At 40.2% G+C, this 19594-nt stretch overlaps 1 protein-coding gene across 1 annotated transcript; it reads left to right on the top strand.

Moving 5' to 3' along the window:
• Positions 1–3218: 3218 nt before the first annotated feature.
• Positions 3219–19278, top strand: GINM1 (glycosylated integral membrane protein 1). The gene is made up of 8 exons (XM_082855993.1): positions 3219–3362; positions 7759–7818; positions 7990–8086; positions 13402–13553; positions 14104–14260; positions 14804–14937; positions 16317–16480; positions 18887–19278. The coding sequence occupies exons 1-8, from the start codon at positions 3243–3245 to the stop codon at positions 18996–18998; spliced, it is 996 nt and encodes a 331-aa protein (XP_082712119.1). The 5' UTR covers positions 3219–3242; the 3' UTR covers positions 18999–19278.
• Positions 19279–19594: the final 316 nt, after the last annotated feature.

Here is a 19594-nt window from a genome sequence, read left to right as displayed (position 1 = left end):
AAGGAAATACCTCAAAGTTTGGAGTCAAAGAGTACTATTTTGCGTGAAAATAAAGACGTACTTTTTATACCTCATATAGTTATCTATGTATCAAATTTTTTAAACAATATCTTCTGCTATACGAAAGATTATCTTCAAGAAACATAAAGCAGGGGGCTTCCCTGGTGGCGCAGTGGTTGGGAGTCCGCCTGCCGATGCAGGGGACACGGGTTCGTGCCCCCGTCTGAGAGGATCCCACCTGCCGCGGAGCGGCTGGGCCCGTGAGCCATGGTCGCTGAGCCTGCGCGTCTGGAACCTGTGCTCCGCAGCGGAAGAGGCCACAGCAGTGAGAGGCCTGCGTACCGCAAAAAGAAAAAAAAAAAAAGAAATGTCTTTTTTTTTTTTAAAAAAGAAAGAAACATAAAGCATGTAATGTACACAGAAATACATTGGGTTTCTATAGGCAAACTGAACTCTTTTGGAGACAAACAAGTGTAAGAATAATGGATGGTCAGACAAAGGGGAGGGCTCTGTGAATGACATACAGACTACGTCACTCACCTTCCCCAACTACTCTTTCTTTCAAATGTATTTTGGAAACTTATACATATATTACTAATTCAAATTACACAGATCCACATATGTCATATGTTCTGACCATTAGATTCGATTTGGTTATTTATTTATCTATTTTGGCTGCACCAGGTCTTAGTTGCGGCATGAGGACTCTTAGTTGTGGCATGCATGTGGGATCTAGTTCCCCGACCAGGGATCGAACCCTGGCCCTCTGCATTGGGAGCACAGAAACTTACCCACTGGACTACCAGGGAAGTCCCAGATTCGATTTGTTTTTAATCCCAGAGGTGTGAAACAATGAAAAGGCCAGTGGTTGCAGTTGAAACCCACCAGTGGGTGAGGCTTCATTGCAGAAACCACTTGCCAGTTAATAATGTTGTTGGGTATCTCATCGTAGGCAAGAAATTAGTTGAATGACTGTAGTTTACCATACAACAATTTTGGCCAAAGATTTTGTAGTTTACTCTAGCTAAAAATGCAGGCATGGGGGGAGGGGTTGATAAAAGAGGAAGAGGAGCTAAGAGAGAAACAGATTTCTTTTTCTTGTCAAAAGTTTTATTCTTTTTTACTATTTTTTTTCAAAAGTTTTATTTTAAAGAAAGACTGTTTCTTACTCTCCCTGAATGGCAACATCTCCAAGTTCTTCTCAATCAATATGCAATCCTGTTAACCTGAAATATCTGAATTCTTGGCATTTTCTGTGTTAACCTTAAAAATAAGCCAGTTATTTTACCAGCAAAATGAGTCTATTCAGGACTAGCAGAGCAACTGCAGTAAGGGACATGAAAACTAGATGAACCATAGGTTAAGTTGGAGGACAAAGGAGAGGGACTTGCTTTTATAGAGAAAAGGGGGGAGGTTAAGAGGGACTGTTTCGAGTAGAAATCCATTGGAAGAGGGCAGGCGTTCAAACTTCTCATTGGCTGAATGTGGCAGTTTCTCATTGGCAGGCTACTGCTGGGTAAAGATAAAATCTTCCTTCTGCTGGAGTATTTCAGTAAGCCTCTTCCTTCTGGACATGCATGGTACCTCTCTCTTTCTGTTTGGGGTCTGCAGACCAAGGAGTGATCATGCATGAGAGCTCCTCCAGTCCTTCCAGATTTCATTTTATTTTATTTTATTTTTAACTTTTTAATTTAATTTTGTCATTTTTCTTCCAATTTTATTGAGATATCATTGACATACAACACTGTATAAGTTTAAGGTATACAGCATACTGATCTGACTTACATACATCATGAAGTGATTATCACAATAAGTTTAATGAATATCCATCATCTCATATGTATACAAAATTAAAGAAATAGAAAAAAACTTTTTCTTGTAATGAGAACTCCTCGGATTTACTCTCTTAACAACTTTCGTATATAACAGTCAGCAGTGTTGCCTATATTTATCATGTTTTACATTACATCCCTAGTACTTATTTATCTTATAACTGGATGTTGTACCTTTTAACTGCCTACATCCTATTCTCCCTCCCCCCATCTCCCAGACTTTATTTTTCTTTTTTTAAAAAATTAATTTATTTTATTTATTTAATTTTGGCTGCGATGGGTCTTCGTTGCTGTGCGCATGCTTTCTCTAGTTGCAGCGAGCGGGGTCTACTCTTCGGAGCACGGGCTCTAGGCACGCGGGCTTCAGTAGTTGTGGCACGTGGGCTTCTAGCCTACTCTAGAGCGCAGGCTCAGTAGTTGTGGTGCACGGGCTTAGTTGCTCCGCGGCATGTGGGATCTTCCCGGACCAGGGCTCAAACCCATGTCCCCTGCATTGGCAGGCGGATTCTTAACCCGTGCGCCAGCAGGGATGCCCCAGACTTTATTTTAAATGGGGTTTCTTTCATTTCATTTCACATTTGCTTTAGAGGGTTTCATCAAAAAGAAAATTATTTTTTTAATCTTAAAGAGGGAAGAAAATCTATCATCTTCAATTTATAGATTTTAATAAGCTCACTAGAAAAGTCCTGAGAGCCCAGGTGGCCTGGCTTCCAGTGGAGTGTTGTTCCCTCGCGTCTCCAGCGATCCGCTGAGTGTTGAACTTAATGTGGGGTTGATCCTCAACCTTGTCACAGTAAATCACTGGGGAACTTTAAAAACTACCAGTGCCCAAGTAGCTGCCCAAAGTAAATCAGAAACTCAGGTGTCCCAGAAGATACCAGAATCAGTAATTTTTAAAAGTGCTCAGGCAATTACCAAGTGCAACCATGGCGAGAAGTACCGATTTAATAAATCTGCCCCTCTAAACGTGATATACCTTATTTTCTTGTACAACAGCGTTCTGATACATTACCACTATTTTCACTTTGTAGAGATATGTAAATATATACACACAGAGACATACCTATGCACACATACAGTATATACTGATTCAAAAGTAATGGCAATGAAAATTTTTACACTCTTTTAGGTGAGGAAACTCTCTCCAAATCAGAGTGCCGGTCTAATGACGGAATCAGACCTTCTGTTGACTTGATTCCGCCCCGGAACGTTGCTCCGCGGCCCGGAGGCCTAGACCTCCGCAGCTCTCGGAGCCTTCCGGGTCCCGCCCCACCTTCTCCCCGCCCCCGCCCCGCCCCTCCAATCCCCTCCCCTCCTAAAGGCCCCGCCCCTCGGGCCAGCTTGGCCCTCGCCTCCCAGCCGCCCCCGCACCGCCCCCAACGCCAGCCGCCCGCCGCCGGCCTGTCCAAGATGGAGGGCGCTCCGCGGGCGCCGCTCGCCCTCCGGCTGCTCATCGTCGCGGCGCTGCCAGTCACCGGCTGGCTGACGACGGGCACCTTTGAGCCGACGCTGTTGCCCCGAGCCCCGAAGGTAGGGCACGGCGGACGCGGCTCTGCCGGGATCCTCAGGAGAAGCCGGGACCGGGGACGTGGGACTGCGGCGTCCCCATCGACGCCTCCCACCTCCGGCGGGCAGGCCGTGGTCTGGGGGCCGGGCCCCCAAAGTGGGAGTGGGGAGAAGCAGCCAAGGAAATGGAGGCGGCAGGGGATGGGGGAGGCGAGGGCGCAAAAGAGGCTCTTCAGTTTGAGGTTCAGCGCGGCGCAGCGAAACCGATTGTTGCGGCAGTCCAGGCAGTTGCAGTCCTGATGGGGGTGTGCCGTCGAAAGTAGCGGATCACTAATGATCTCAGCCTTTTGTCATGGCGCCTAAAGAGCCGGGCTCTGGGGCGAGGCAGTGTTGAAGTGCTGGGGAAACGTGGAAGTTGCTCAGTTGAGAGCGAGCGCGAGCGTTTCCGGGCCACCTGTCTGCCCCGGCCGGCGGCGGGAAGGAACGCCTGCCTTCCCCCGGCGTGCAGGGCTCCGGGTGCACGCCAGCCGGGTCGCTGGGCCGGAGAGGGAGGGAGGCTGCAGGCCAACGCTGACCCCGACGTCGTCCCTTTGGCGGGAGTTGTTAGAGGAGTGGATCTTCGAGCGCTGTGGAACCAGCCGCACCAGCATCCCCTGGGAACCTGGCAGAAACGCGCTAATCAGAAGCTCTAGGGTGGGGATCCAGCAGTCTGTTGCAGCAAGCCCTCCAGGTGATCCCGAGGTCGGCTAAAGTTTAGGGACCACTGCATGCTTGTCCTGAAGGGTGGCTGGTTCTTATTGCTTTGGCCGGGTGGAATTAACCAGTATTTGCCTTTCATTAATTCAATGTGTGGTAGGGAAGCGTCTGAAGACTTTAAAATGCGATTTTCCCAGAATGAAAAGAAACGACATAGGTGCGCCTTTTCTTACTATATCAAGACTTGAATGCTCAAAATTCAGGGGTGAGGGTTACGACGTTACCCTTCCTGGGTAGAATAATAGCATATCTTAGTTTCAGTTCTCTTGGGACATTCCAAGAAGCCACAGCATCCCAAGCTCTAAGAACCACTTATATCTGAAGTATGTGGACCACAGTTCCAGCTGTTCAGAAATATGGTTGTGAGATCAAGAGACCAAATAAAAATGAAATAATTCCTAGAGTTCTGGAAATAGAGACATTGTTTTTCCCTTTTCCAGATTTTAAAGATTCATCATAGTTATTTATGAACCCGAAAGACATTTGAGTCTGTTCCTATAATATGAAAAAAAATGCATTTAGACTGCAAGCTGAAAATACACCACACCGTGGGGCTCTTAGTGAGTTCATCATTTCAGTTCTCCTTATGACTTCTTTCTACTTTTGGAAGGTCCAGATCTACACTCAGAATTTCATAGGTTAAATGAATGGTGTGCAACTAGAAGGAGAATCTCATTCCTTGGAAAGGTGTATATGAGAAACTGAGGCCTCTTGATTTCACTAAGTTTTACTGTGAAAAATTTTTAATGTACAGAACATTTGAAAGAATTTTACAGTGGTCATGCATATTTGATAGGAGCTGTCCAGTTGACCTTTGTGCAGTGATGGTGTATGTCTGCTCTCCCCATTACAGTAGCCACTAGACTACTGTGGTTACTGAGTATTTGAAATGTGGCCAGTGTGATTGAGGAACTGAGTTTTTAAAATGTTATTTAGTTTTAATTAACTTAAACATAAATAGCCACATGTGGTTAGTGGATACCGTATTGAATAATGCCAACTTAAACTACCATTTATGTTTTACAACACACAACTGTTCATTTGTTCATCTTTGTATCCAGCCTGACCTAACTGTAAGAAAACTGGTTGAAGTCAGAAAAATTCTCCTTGTATCTCTTCAGTGACTCATATTTATTGTGTTATAAGCATTTTTCTGTTGTGTTTTTTTTTTAAATAAATTTATTTATTTACTTTTGGCTGCATTGGGTCTTCGTTGCTGAGCACGGGCTTTCTCTTGTTGCGGTGAGCAGGGACTACTCTTCGTTGCAGTGCACGGGCTTTGCATTGCAATGGCTTCTCTTGTTGTGGAGCACGGGCTCTAGGCACGTGGGCTTCAGTAGCTGTGGCACTCAGGGTCAGTAGTTGTGGCTCTCAGGCTCTAGAGCGCAGGCTCAGTAGTTGTGGTGCATGGGCTTAGTTGCTCCGCAGCATGTGGGATCTTCCCAGACCAGGGCTCGAACCCATGTCCCCTGCATTGGCAGGTGGATTCTTAACTACTGCGACGCCAGGGAAGTTCCGCATTTTATGTTTTGTTTACACATGTAGTTGTCAGAAGTTGAGGTTACACAGATTGTGAAATTTTTAAAAATTTGGGGAAAAGTTGTCACAAAGATTGTGAAATAAAAAAAAATTTACAGTACATTCTTCTAATATTAAAATGACTTGGTCACCAAAGAGAGGGAGGCATCCAGAGGACACTTATTTTCTTATATGTGTAAGTATTTCATGTATTTCCCTCAGACTTATTTTAAACCAGGTATCTATTACCTTTGTCCTTAGGAAGCCATTTTGTTCCAGATGGGCACTTGTGAGTGAAGGAATTAGAGGAGAATTGAAAATGAGTGGGGAGAAACTTCAGTTCTGCCACTCACTTTCTAAGCATACACTGCGCTGGCTGACAAGCCTGAACTTTCAGTTCAGTCAGAGGCTCTCAGGAAGAACAAGAAATATGCTGGCTCTGAACTTTGGGTCAGGAGGCAGTAAGGGATGAGAGTTTCCCCAGATATGAAATCATTCAAGAGGGTCAAAAGGAATTTAATTGAAGTTAGTTTTCTGGAAACTATAGTACGCTATACAGTCTGCTAATTGTCTTTTACAAACCGCATATTTCTACTGGGCAAATGATGTATGTAAGTGCAATAAATTACTCACAATATAATGTATGTTCTCTACTTGAAAGGCAGAAGCTATAAAAAGGTTTCTCATAACACCATGAGTGGACGGTTATCTCTGGGCTATTAGAAGAGCACTATAGTCTACAGTTTTCAAACAGATCCTCTAGTTTGAAAAGAGGAATGAATTCTTGGCTGGAATTTGGGCATAAAACAATACAGCCACCAACTTGATGATTTATTGAATGTTAGTTTGTTCTAGAGATGAGTTTATTTGTTCTAGCCCACACTTAATTCTAGATAAGCGTGGGCCAGGAGAAAGCCAGGCTGGATCTGGGGAATCACTAGTCCTAAAGCTTCCTGGGCTCCTATGGGAGTTGGGAAGTGTACCAAAGTCATCCTGAATAAATGGTATGAATTTACATGTTAGAATCCTGTTCCTCAGGTTGTCCCAGGAATCAAGCCAATCTCATAAAATCACTCAGTCTTGGTCTCTCATTTGTTAGAAATATATAAAGTATTGGAGTTGCGCACAGTGCCAAGAAATACACTTGTATATTGGTTTGATGTTTAGAATAATTTTTGTCTTTTCAAAATTAAGAATACCCTCACAAAAAAAGTATTTAAGAGGAGTCTTGTTTTCATTCTATGATAACAATGTCTGTCTGTGAATACATTTAGGAAAGAATTTGATTTACAGGTAACAAATCATAGTTCCTGTGACCCTGATTACTTAGAATAATGCTTTCTTGTCTGTAGTAAGCATGTCATGAGTAAACTTAAGTATTTGAGCAGAATGCTTTTGAGCATACCTTGAGAGGCACTGAAGCTGTGCACTGAAAGACCTTGTCCATGGGCACTAGGGGACACATGTAAGAAGGGTTAGAGAAACTTTGTATATGAAAACAATAGAGTTGGAAACATTTCAAATGTCCACTGTTAGGGGACAGTTAAGTAAATCGGTAACAATTTGATGGCATATTACACAATGCTGTAAATAAATGTCTACAGCTGCATACATAACAGTTTTAAATGAAAGAAGTTCCAGAAGAATACATTATATTATTCCACTCATATAAACAACAATATGTTGTTTAGAGAGAGATAATACAGATAGTTAAACTATAAAGAAAAGCAAGAAATGTTAACATAGAAGACAATATAGGGATTCCTTCTGAGGGGCATGAGGGGAATGTGACAGAAAAGGTCATGCAGGGGACTTCTAAGGTGTGGATGACATTCTAGTTTTTAACCTAGGTAGTAAGTATGTGAGTGTTAATCTTTTCTTTTAAACTCTATATTTGCATTTTATATGCTCAGATATGTGATATATTTCATAATTAAGTGGAAAAGTATATAGTTTATAAAAAATTGGAGTTGTGAAGGGTATTTAAAAGGCTGTAAGGATGAAATTGATGAGTTTTTAAAAGTGGTCTTTTAATGTTGCCGTAAGTGATCATACAATAAGTATAACTGAGGGGAGAAGAAAAAGAACTGAGTTATTCCCAGTTTGTGAAACGCATACCTGCCCAATTTGTATGTTTGTTTTGCAGGACAGCATCAGAATTAATGTAACTACCCTGAAAGATGATGGGGAGGTATCTAAAGAACAGGTTTGTCTCTTTTGCTTATGTTTTTATTATATCACTTAGCTAAGTATCATGCAGCCTATTTTATTTTTTTATCTCTATATCCAATTTAGTTAGATAATGTATTTTTGACATGAAGAGTTTGTCATCATTTGTAAACCATTGGAATTAATGTATATGCTGCTTTATTTTAAGGTTGTTCTTAACATAACCTATGAGAGTGGACAGGTATATGTAAATGACTTCCCTGTAAATAGTGGTGTAACCCGAATAAGCTGTCAGACTTTGATAGGTAAGTACTGCTAAATTACTTCCGTAATTGTTCTATTTTTAATAATACTAAATTAGTGAAACACAATTCTTTGATGTTAAATATTTCCATTTCAAATTAATACTGCACATCATTACTAGAGTATATAATAACACTTGTGTGTACTCTTTTCCTACTTTATGTTTATATTTCTGGCATATTCACATTTTCTCTGTCATGAGATTGGCATTGCTTGGAACTTCATGTCTGGTAGGTTGATAACAATGTAAGAATGTGCCTGGAGGTAGTAAACGGAGATTTACAAGCAAGAGACAAAATCTTCAGAGGAGTGCTTATCACAGTTGTAAAAAATAAAGAGAAAAGTGATTTGTCTTTCTGACTCTTCCGCCTTTATGTCCATATAATGTTTTCCTTTTTAACCTTTTAAAATCTTGAGTTGTTTAAAGACAAGCAAATATGTTACATTGGAATGTGCCATTATTTGAATGAAATAAAGGATATGAAAAATTTGTATAGTATTCCTATTACCTGTTTTAATATATGCATTTGAGGCAGTAAATGTTTCTCTGAGCAGTTGTATCCCATACTTAATTCATTATATATCTTTATTATCATTCCATTCATGGTGTTTTCTAATTATTTGCTGTGATATTTCCTTATCCTTATCCTGTGGGTCATTTTGAAGTATATTGCTTAATTTTCAAACATTTTGGGATTTTTTTTTTTTTTTTTTTTTTTTTTTTACTGATTCCACCTCTATCATCAGAGATATAATCTGTATAATTTTAACCCTTTGAAGTTAGAGACTTGCTGTATGGCTTAGCAGATGGTCAGTTTTAGTAAATGTTGTTTTCTGTGTGTACTTGAGAAAAAGTTAATTATGTAATTAGTTGGATATGATGTTCTATATATGTCAGGTCAGATTTATTAATCGTGTTCAATCCTTTATGGAATTACTGATTTTTTTGTTTATTTCTTTCCTTGCCCTATCAATTACTGAGAATGGTATGTTAAATCTCCACTATGTATATTTGTCTGTTCTTTCAGTTTTGTCAATGTTTGCTTTACATATTGTGACACAATATTACTAAATCCATACATATTTAGAGCTGTTATGTCTTCCTGGTGAATCCACTCATTTATCATTATAATATGTCCTTATTTATCTCTAGTGATGTTCTTGCCTTAAAATCAGCTTTATCTGTATTATTTTACTAATCACTGCTTTTTGGCCAGGCATGGGGGAGGGACGTGGATTGCTTTGTGGTATCTTTCCATCTTCTTGGAGTCTTCCTGGGTCCTTATAATTGAGGTGAATGTCTTACAAGCAGCATATACTTGTGGTTTCTTTCTTTCTTTTTTTTTTAATCCAGGCTGTCAATCTGTCTTTAGTTGGAATTTTAATTTATTTACATTAATGTAATAACTGATGTATTTGGATTTAGATCTTCTCTCTTAATTATTTGTTTCCTATTTGTGTCTCACCTGTTCTGTTTCTTTTTCTTCTCCTTTTTTGCCCTCTTCTGGGTTATTTACTTTTTGTTTCATCGTTCCCCTTTATCTTGTTGGTTTTTATATTATTTTACTATTCTTTTAATGGTTACCCTTGAGATCAGTAAACTAGTACTTTTATCATTTCCCAACCAATGTAGGACCCTTAGAACATGTAAAGTCCATTGATTCCCTTTATGCTTTTTTAAATTTTATTTTTATTTTGTTGACTGTGCCACGTGGCTTGCAGGATCTTAGTTCCCCGACCAGGAATTGAACCCAGGCCATGGCAGTGAAAGCACTGAATCCTAACCACTGGACCTCCAGGGAATTACCCCCTTTTTGCTTTTGTGTTGCTATTGTCATGCATTTTAACTCTTTGGGTTCTTAAACACTAAGCAACATAATTATACTTAATGGTTTTCGGTAGTCCAGTATTCATTTATGTTCACCCTCACAGTTACCCTTTCCATTGTTCTTCATTTCTTCCTGAATATCAGTGTTCCCCTCTGGGGTTATTTTCCCTCTGCCTAAAGAATTCCCCTTAGTATTTTTTTAGTGCAGATTTGAGTGTCTGTTTGTGTGTTTATCTTTTTACATGTTTTCTAGTGGTTCTCAGTGAGAGAGTTGGTGTGCTACAAGCTAATCCATCATAGCTAGGAGAGGAAGAGCCATTAATGGCTTGAAGAATATTCCACTGATGCTGTATTTATTAGGAAGTTGACGTGGAGTGCAGTCTGGCTGCTTTATTTGTTATAGTCATCTTTCTAGTCATCCCAGTTGCACAGGGTTTATTTCCTTGAAAGTGGAAGTAGAAGCCTATCTTATCAGTTACAAGAATCTTTAAAACATTAAATGCAACTACAACAAAAAGTCTTCTATGCTTAATTCTTTAAAAAAAAATTTCTTCTTTGTAGATACATTAGTTATACTGCTGTGTAACAGTTTCACCCCCAAGTTAGTAGTCTTTGTCAGTATTATCTCCTAGTTCTTGCAGGGCAAGAATCTGAGCTTGGCCTAGCTGGGCTCTCTGGCTCTGGCACGACTGGCGAGGCCCGCTTCCTAGCGCACTCACATGGTTGTTGACAGGATGTAGTTGCTTGTGAACTGTTGGACTGAGGCCTCCGTTCCTCACAAGATGTTAGCTGGAGGCCTCCCTCATTTCCATGCCACATGGCCTCTCTGTAGAGTATCTCACAACATGGCAGCTGGCTTTATCAGTGAGAGTACGAGAGACAGTGTCAGGGAGAGAGTACCGGCAAGACACAAGTCTTTTATAGTCTTTTATAATCTAATCACACAGGTGACGTTCCAGCACTTTTGCTGTATTCTGTTTGTTAGAAACAAGTTACTAGGTCCAGCCCACACTCGGCAGGGGGCAGTTACACAGGGGCGTGAACGTCAGAAGGCAAGGGTCATTGAGAGCCATTTGGGAAAGCTGTCTACCTCAGTAGGGAAAGTCAGAATATGGAGGGCTTTTGTTCTTATTAGTTTTATTCTACGGCAGCAGTACGAGCTTTGGAGTCTGAAGGGTCCCTGCTTTGATGTATTTATATGACTGCATTTTCTCATGCATTGAATCTGTGTCCTCGTGCACTGGCCTTTGGGCATACAACTAGGCTGACGAGAAGCCCACTGTTCCATGAGGGAGGCTGATGGGTAAACAGTGAAAACACTGACATGGACCACGAGAGAAGGGAAGTTTTCCAGTTAGGAGCCTCAGATGATGTGAGGGAAGTTAGGCAGACTAGAGAGAGGGCACACTGTAACGAGCCTGAAGAAGGAGGACCAGGCAGAGAACCACCAAAGAGGTCACGGGGGCGCTGCTGAAGGCGTTTGCACAAGGAGACTATAATCAAAACCATGTCATGGTAAGATTAATCTGGTGCTGTGGTGTGAATGGTTTGAAGGGGGGAGGGGTTACGGAAGGGGAGAATAGGTAAGTATCGTAATAGTAAGTAGCTAATGAACTAGACATTGGGTGGGGAGGTAGGTGGAGATGGAAAGGACAAATATAAGAGATACTTTGGAATGGTCCAAAGGAAGCAACTGACTGGATACAGAGGATGAGGGTGAAGAAGTCAAAGGTAACCTAGTAATTCCTGTCCTTGGTAGGTTGGAGAAGGGTGGGTTTATTAACAGCAGCAGAGAAGCCAAGGAAGATTGAGACCAAGGCTTAGGCCACTTGCTTCTCAATAAAAGTATCTGCACCTGTTTAAAAAATTACAAATGTTAGTCTGTACCCCCCAGAGATTTTGATTTATTAAGATTAGAGTGAGGCTCTGGCATCTATACTGTTCCCTGGTGAATCTGATGCATAGTTAGGATTTAGAACCACTCAACCAGGTGTCTGAACATTATTGACAACTTATGATAGGATATTTACTTTAAATTATGGATTTATAATTCTGGGCGGAATCACTGATTCACAAAGGCTATAGAACAATAAACTTGATGCATTCTCTCAAAGAACTCAGCCTAGTTGAGGAGACAGGTTTCTAAACTAAGAGCTACACTACGAGAAAGTTAGTGCTTAAAAAAAAAGGCATGAACTCAGCATTGTAGGGATACGGTATCTAGAACTACCCAAGTAGGAGTTTATTAAAAATGTATGGGAGGAGAGTGAATAATGGAGAGCATTCTATAACATTTTTTAAAACTTTATGTAATTTATTTATTTATGTTTGGCTGTGTTGGGTCTTAGTTGCTGCGCGCGGGCTTCTCTCTAGTTGCGGTGAGCGGGGGCTCCTCTTCATTGCGGTGCGCGGGCTTCGCACTGCGGTGGTTTCTCTTGTTGCAGAGCACGGGCTGTAGGCGCCTGGGCTTCAGGAGTTGTGGCTCGTGGGCTCTGGAACGCAGGCTCAGTAGTTGTGGTGCACGGGCTTACTTGCTCCGCAGCATGTTGGATCTTCCCGGACCAGGGCTCGAACCCGTGTTCCCTGCATAGGCAGGCGGATTCTTAACCACTGCGCCACCAGGGAAGCCCATGGAGAGCGTTCTAGATCAAGGGAACAGCTCTGCAAAGGCACAGCATCACTTTAAATAGCTGGATATGCATGCAGAATTTCCATCTGGGTTCCTTTCTGGCAAGTAATTCTCAGACAATAACATTTGAGGAACAGAAGCAAAATGCTTCTTTTGCGGCAGTTTCGTTGGTTTCTATTGATTTATCTTTTTCTATCTCTTTCACTTTCTTGGCTTTATAAGCCAGCTGCAACTGCTACACCCCGTCACTGCCAGGGTTGGGCGGAGATTCTCAGCTAGAGAGGAGCAGGGCCGGTAGCTGTTCCTACCCCATCGTCCATTAGTGGAGAGTCATTAAGGGCTCTCCCACCCTCTTCCCCATTCCTGACCTCTCCAACAGTAACGAGTCGCTTACTGGAGACAGGATTGAGAAAAGCCTCAAGTGTCCTTACTGCTTGGGCCCCTTCTATCACTGGATTTTGTGAACGAATGACTGGATGGATGAACGTGCTCACTTTGCTAAAACATGGGATTGTCTGTGTCTTCTGGCCTGCTGTGTAAATAGTTAACGCCTTGTCGGTTCCTCATTGACAGTGTATATAAAAGAATAGGAAGGACGTGGCTAGTGTGGAGTTCGGTACAAAACCTAAAGGCCATCAAGCATTTTCCCCTTTTCAAATGAGTATAAGGATTGTAAGGATTTGTCAGGTTGTCTTTGTTTTCATAGATCTGAAGCATCAATATGAGGTCAGAGATGAAGAAAGGCAAAGATATTGGTATACAACTGTCTCGTTCCATGTAAATGTCATCAAAATAATCAAATGCAGCAACTGACTTGGTGGCAACTTTTGTTCAGAGCTGTCACTACTTTTTTTTTATAGTGAAGAATGAAAATCTGGAAAATTTGGAGGAAAAAGGATATTCTGGAATTGTCAGTGTAAGGATTTTAGTTCATGAGTGGCCTATGACATCTGGTTCCAGTTTGCAACTAATTGTCGTTCAAGAAGAGGTAGTAGAGATTGATGGAAAACAAGTAAGATAGTATGCTTACTAATTGAGAATTAAATTATAAAGATTTGTGCTCGGTGTTATGCATGTGTTCAGTTATTTTACTATTTATTTCTGACTCAATAAGGAAAAAAGTTACGTTAGTGTTGCGTGTATCCAGTCACTCAGAATTTTTTACTTGTTTAGCATTTGAAGTCTTAGTTTTAAAAAAGATCATATTCATACATGTTTATTCATAATGTTTATATCACTTTAAAATATAGTAAACATCATTAAACAGAGCAAGTAAGTGAAGAGATTGAATTTGGTTCGTAGCTTTGCTGCCATTTCCTCTGGCTAAGTCTCTCTAAGTCAATGAAATGGAACTGAGAGCGAGCCTCTAATAGTGAGCACACAGGAGTGTGATTAAAGTTGCAAATTAAATGCCTTAAAGTGGGGGGGGGGGGAGAAAGAGGAATTGTGTGTGACTAGGACAAGGTTTTTAGTTTCAGAAATCAGGGAGGAAAATTCAGTCTTAGTTTCTTACCAGCTTGTGCCATTATTTAAAGTAAAGAGTTGCTTATATTTTCTCATAGGCTCAACAGAAGGACGTTACTGAAATAGATATTTTAGTTAAGAATCAGGGAATACTCAGACGTTCAAACTACACCCTGCCTTTGGAAGAAAGCATGCTGTACTCGATTTCCCGAGACAGTGACATTTTATTTACCCTTCCCAACCTCTCCAAAAAAGGTACTTTAAAATACCATTATTTAAAGAGTTAAGGAAATTATTTCTTTAGTTGGTAACTTTTTAATCATAATTAATATGTTTCGAAGTAAGCTTCTCTTAAAAATGCTTTGTAACATGTATTGCTTTATATATCCATTTGAGGACTTTGCAGAATGTGATCAATGCTGATTACAGAGTGACATTTTGCTGTAATCATCTATCTACTCTTACTCTGGGTAATCGTCACAAAATACCTAATAAGAATGTCATTCATTTAAGTTCATTTAGAGGAGGAAGTATCCATTTTTCCCACTGAAACACAGAACTTGAAAAAATTTGACTTTCTATGTGACAGAATCATAACTGCTGTAGGTCCCTTTTAACTGTCTAAATTTGGGGTTCCTTTCTGGCATTTAAAGCTAAACAATCAAATGTTTGTTTTTCTCCCATGGAAAAATGTATGTTCTTGCTATCTGAAATGTTACTGGTGTAGTAGTCTTAGGACTGGTGGGAGGGACACCAGCATATGCCTAGCATTTTGGTAACCTGGCTCTTCCTCCTCAGGAGAAAGTGTTAGTTCATTGCAGACCACCAGCCAGTATCTTATCAGGAATGTGGAAACCACTGTAAATGAAGACGCTTTACCTGGCAAATTACCTGAAACTCCTCTCAGAGCAGAGCCTCCGTCTTCGTATAAGGTAAATCGGGCGTTTGGGGTTCTCTTTATACGTACTACAAGCATTTATGGTTATGGTAAAGAAAATAAATATCAGCATTTAAAATGAGGTGGAAACCATGAGGATTGGATCCATGGGAGATTGTTAATAATGAACTCAGCACTGTTTTGCTGTGGTATTTTTAGGTATTCCTGTCTTCCTTTTCAAGTTTCACTTAGTAATGTAGTCAGATAATGATGATTAAGGCATTAGATTTCATTTTGTTTGGGATCTTCCGTTTCAGAGGCTTTCTCATGTCCCCATTTGTCTGTTAGTATTCTGTGACTTCTAACACAAACACACATGCATGGTCCCCTCAGGACCGTGTGCAGTGACTAAGCACACTTGGTTAAGAGTGTACTTTCTGGAATCAGACTGCCTAGGTTTGAATCCTGCTTCTGCCACTCACTAGTTGTATCATCTTGGACAAGTTCCTAGCCTCTCTAACCTTTTCCTTTATCCGTACAGCAAAGGTCCGTAAAGTGATGCCTTTCTCGTCAGGTTGTTGTGAGGACTGAAATAAGATGGGTGCAAATGTAAATACGCGCTGGCACCGTTAGGGACTTGTATATTCTTAGTGACCTAATACTGCTGACTGGGAAGATATTCTGGGTTCAGAGAGAGTATCCTGGAATCTCTATGTTAGCTAGGCCCCTCACTCGGAATAATCTACATTTAAATGAGCAGGATCTGTGGTTAGTCAAAATGGATTCCAGAGATGATTCTTTGAAGAGATTCTCACTGAAGGTTAGGACTGCTTACGTGGGGTCACTTTGTGCTGCCTGAACTCTAGCGCCCTCACTGTCTGCCCCATCTCCTTCAGAGCAAGGAAGCCCAAGAACAGACTCTTCAAAGCCCATGCCATCAAAGCACACCTGAGTTTCTTCTGTCACTGTTTAAGTACAGAAATAGGTTTTGTGCACAGTGAATGCCCTGTCTATTTCAAAAGCGACTGATATGTTTCTCTGTCTCTCTGTCTCTTGTCCTCCAAATATTGGAAACACATAGTTGACGGGTCCATTTTATGTAAGTGGACTAGCCTTCTTCTTGTCAATTAGCAATTATTTTCACTTGGTTTACAGTTAGACAGCAGTGTAAATAATTGTAAAGTATAGCAGCATTTCTGTGCCTGTTTTGCATAATTTTTAAAATTGTAAATAACTGAGGTACATTTAAAAATAAAATGCACCCACTTAAAATGTACAGTTAGATAAGTTTTGACAAGTGTAGACACCCATGTAACCACCACCACAGTCAAGGTATATAATGTTATCATCACCCAAAACTAGAACATAATTTTTAAAGTTTCTTAGAGCTCAAATGAAACTTGCATACCTAATCAAAACCCTTTTTTTTTAAAGGTGATGTGTCAGTGGATGGAAAAGTTCAGAAAAGATCTGTGCAGGTTCTGGTGTAGTGTTTTCCCAGTATTCTTTATGTTTTTGAATGTCATGGTGGTTGGAATTATAGGAGCAGTTATAGTAATAACCATCTTAAAGGTGCTTTTCCCAGTTTGTGAATACAAGTAAGTATTTCTTATTTTGGATCAATTTTAGTATTTTTAATGATTAAAAAGTAGTTGTATTTACTCTATTTCAGAGTGGAAAATATAAACATTAGGAAGGATAAGAGAATTGGGAGGGAAAATAACATCGTTTTTTGTTCTAGCCCATCTTTCAACGTTAGCAAAATTAAAAGACATTTATTAGATACCTATTATGGTCAAGACACTTGTCTTGGGAATTCATATGTGGATAGGACAAACTCTGCTGTGTAAGAACTTAGTTTATTAGAGAGAGAAAGGAAACAAATCTCTATAATGGAAAATGGCAATGTGTATAATAAGAAAGAAATGAAACAAGAGGGCTTCACTATTTTCAACCCCAAAGTATCAATTTAAAATGAAGTAAATTTTTGAAGACTAACAGGATATTCACGGCAGCACTGCTTGTAACAAAAAACAAAAGCAAAAGAGGAAACCTCTGAACTGTTTATAGGTGGAGGTTGATAGCTAATGGTTCACACATGCAGTGGGATTCTGTGTGGCTTATAAAAGGAAGAAGTCCAGGCTTCCCTGGTGGCGCAGTGGTTGAGAGTCCGCCTGCCGATGCAGGGGACACGGGTTCGTGTCCGGGAAGATCCCACATGCCGCGGAGCGGCTGGGCCCGTGAGCTATGGCCGCTGAGCCTGCGCGTCCGGAGCCTGTGCTCCGCAACGGGAGAGGCCACAGCAGTGAGAGGCCCGCGTACCGCAAAAAATATATATATAAATAAATAAAAGGAAGAAGTCCAAGATGTATTAGATGGGGAAAAAAGTTGCCTAATGGTATCATCCAATTTGGGTAAAAGAAAAGTACGAGTATATGTATATAAATGCACAGAAGATTTCCAGAATGACAAGGGAGATGTTATGTCTAATAAGTGAGAATGAGAGCAGGAGTGGAGAGAAGCTTCCCTTTTTCCCCTTCTGTACAGCTTGATTTTTTTTTTAACTGTAAGAAATTATTTTATAAATTTAAAAATGAATTTATTGTTGGCATTTTTACAAGTTAAATAGTCATTTTAGTCGTCTTACTAGAAGTAAATCTCAATAGAGCTGACAATTTTTTTTTTAATTTTTATTTATTTTATTTTTGGCTGCACTGGGTCTTCCTTGCTGCGCGTGAGCTGTTCTCTGGTTGCAGCAAGCGGGGGCCACTCCTTATTGCGGTGCACAGCCTTCTCATTGCAGTGGCTTCTCTTGTTGCGGAGCATGGGCTCTAGGTGCATGGTCTTCAGTAGTTGTGGCACACGGGCTCAGTAGTTGTGGCTCGCAGGCTCTAGAGCCCAGGCTCAGTAGTTGTGGTGCACGGGCTTATTTGTTCCGCGGCATGTGGGATCTTCCTGGACCGGGGCATGAACTCGCGTCCCCTGCATCGGCAGGCAGACTCTCAACCACTGCGCCACCAGGGAAGCCTCTATGTATATTTTTAAATCCCAGATTGTGATTTGTCTTTTGCTTTTATTTATGGTATTCCGTGTCATACAGAAATTTTAAATTTGGGGTCAGGGCAATTCATGTTTTCCCTTTATGGCTTCTAGGATTTAATTTTTTCTCAAATAGACCTTTCCCATCTTAAAATTACATTGTTTTCTTAAAACTTAGTTTTTACCATCACTTTTGTGTATTGTTTGAGCTAGTTGATTTTGCTTCCCAGAGAGGCCATTGTTCTATTGCCCATTGACTTGGAATATTACCTTATTATGAACTAAATTCCCATGTTTCTGGACTCTCTTCTTCCAGTGATCTAGTCTATTCCTGTGCCAGTAGCATAGTTGTTTTTTTTTTTTTTCAGTAGCATGGTTTTAATTTAATAAAGTGTTTTAATAAATTCTCTGCTCGCTGGTTAGGGCAACTGTCTCTTCTCTGCATTGTTCTTTTTTAAAAAAATGTGACAGCTATTCTTGCAGTTTCTCCCTTGTGAACTTCAGAATCAGCTTGTTCAGGTCTATAAACAACTTCTGTTTACATTCTAATTAGGGTAATACTGAGCTTGCAATACAGGGTTTTGGATCCAATCCAAAGATCTCCCTGGTCAGGTATTTTAGTAACAGAAGGAGAAATGCTGTCTAAAGATCTAAGGTTGCGTTCCACTGGAGTACTGGTTAGAAAGATGCTTGGGCCTAGTCTTTTTGCCCAACTTGTGCAAATCTAGGACTTTGTTTGCCTTGGAGATCTGTAACTTACCCTGTCATCTCCTACAGTACCAGGTAAAGAACTTCCTCTTATTCCTTTCTGTTCCCTCAATCAGTTTGGTTAAAGTGAACTTTGGACTTAGGATTTATATAACCATCGTAAACTAAATGAAGCAAAATTACCTAACATCAGGTATATATTTAATTATAACCTCGAAGTAACCCTATCTTACTTTAATTTTAATTTTTTATTTCAGAGGAATTCTTCAGTTGGATAAAGTGAATGTTATGCCTGTGACAGCTGTCAACTTATATCCAGATGGTACTGAGAAAACAGCAGAAAACCCTGAAGATAAAACATGTGTTTAATACACCATCTCAAATCATGGACTCAGAATTAGTCTATTGGTTCAAATTTGCCACTCGAATATAATTTTCTTTAAATCGTTAGGAATCAGTTTGTACAGTAAAGAAATTGCTAAACTCCTAAAACTGCCTAAAACTTGACCTTTAAAGTGATAGTTAAAGTTCACCTTATTAATGGGGCTGGCTGTTCAGATGGTGAGTTATTAAAGAAAATTTAAATGAAGTGGAAGAGAAGATGTGAAGAAACTTTGAAACTACCAAAAAAAAAAAAGGCAAGACAAAATGCCATGTGCCAATACTTTTCAAGGTGCCTTTGTTAATGAAATTATATACACTTAATTGCTATAATATATAAGACTTTATGAAAAGCACTTTATGAAATTCTAATTTAAAAGTTCAAGAACTTAACACTTATTTTTTTATTGAGTACAGTGTGCCTTAATATTAAGTATGTGACTCAGTATAAAATCACTGAAGTATATCATGATTTAATTGTATCCTGTACCAAGACTACTTACCTTGAATGAACCAGGATTTTAAAATAGTGACATGTTCTCACTCTAAAAATAAATTTTTTTGAAGAAAAAAGTACAATCTTT

Source organism: Leucopleurus acutus (genome assembly GCF_964270905.1).
Source record: "Leucopleurus acutus genome assembly, chromosome: 15".
Taxonomy (NCBI): domain Eukaryota; kingdom Metazoa; phylum Chordata; class Mammalia; order Artiodactyla; family Delphinidae; genus Leucopleurus; species Leucopleurus acutus.
The sequence above is the reverse complement of the archived record's forward strand: the minus strand, read 5'-3'. Positions and strand labels throughout refer to the sequence as shown.

Excerpts from the sequence above, each read along its gene's own strand:
- GINM1 (XM_082855993.1), top strand. The coding sequence starts at position 3,243 with ATGGAGGGCGCTCCGCGGGCGCCGCTCGCCCTCCGGCTGCTCATCGTC. Across the intron at positions 14,938-16,316 it reads AGCCTCCGTCTTCGTATAAG|GTGATGTGTCAGTGGATGGA; the intron begins GTAAATCGGGCG and ends TTTTTTTTAAAG. Across the intron at positions 16,481-18,886 it reads TTCCCAGTTTGTGAATACAA|AGGAATTCTTCAGTTGGATA; the intron begins GTAAGTATTTCT and ends TTTTTATTTCAG.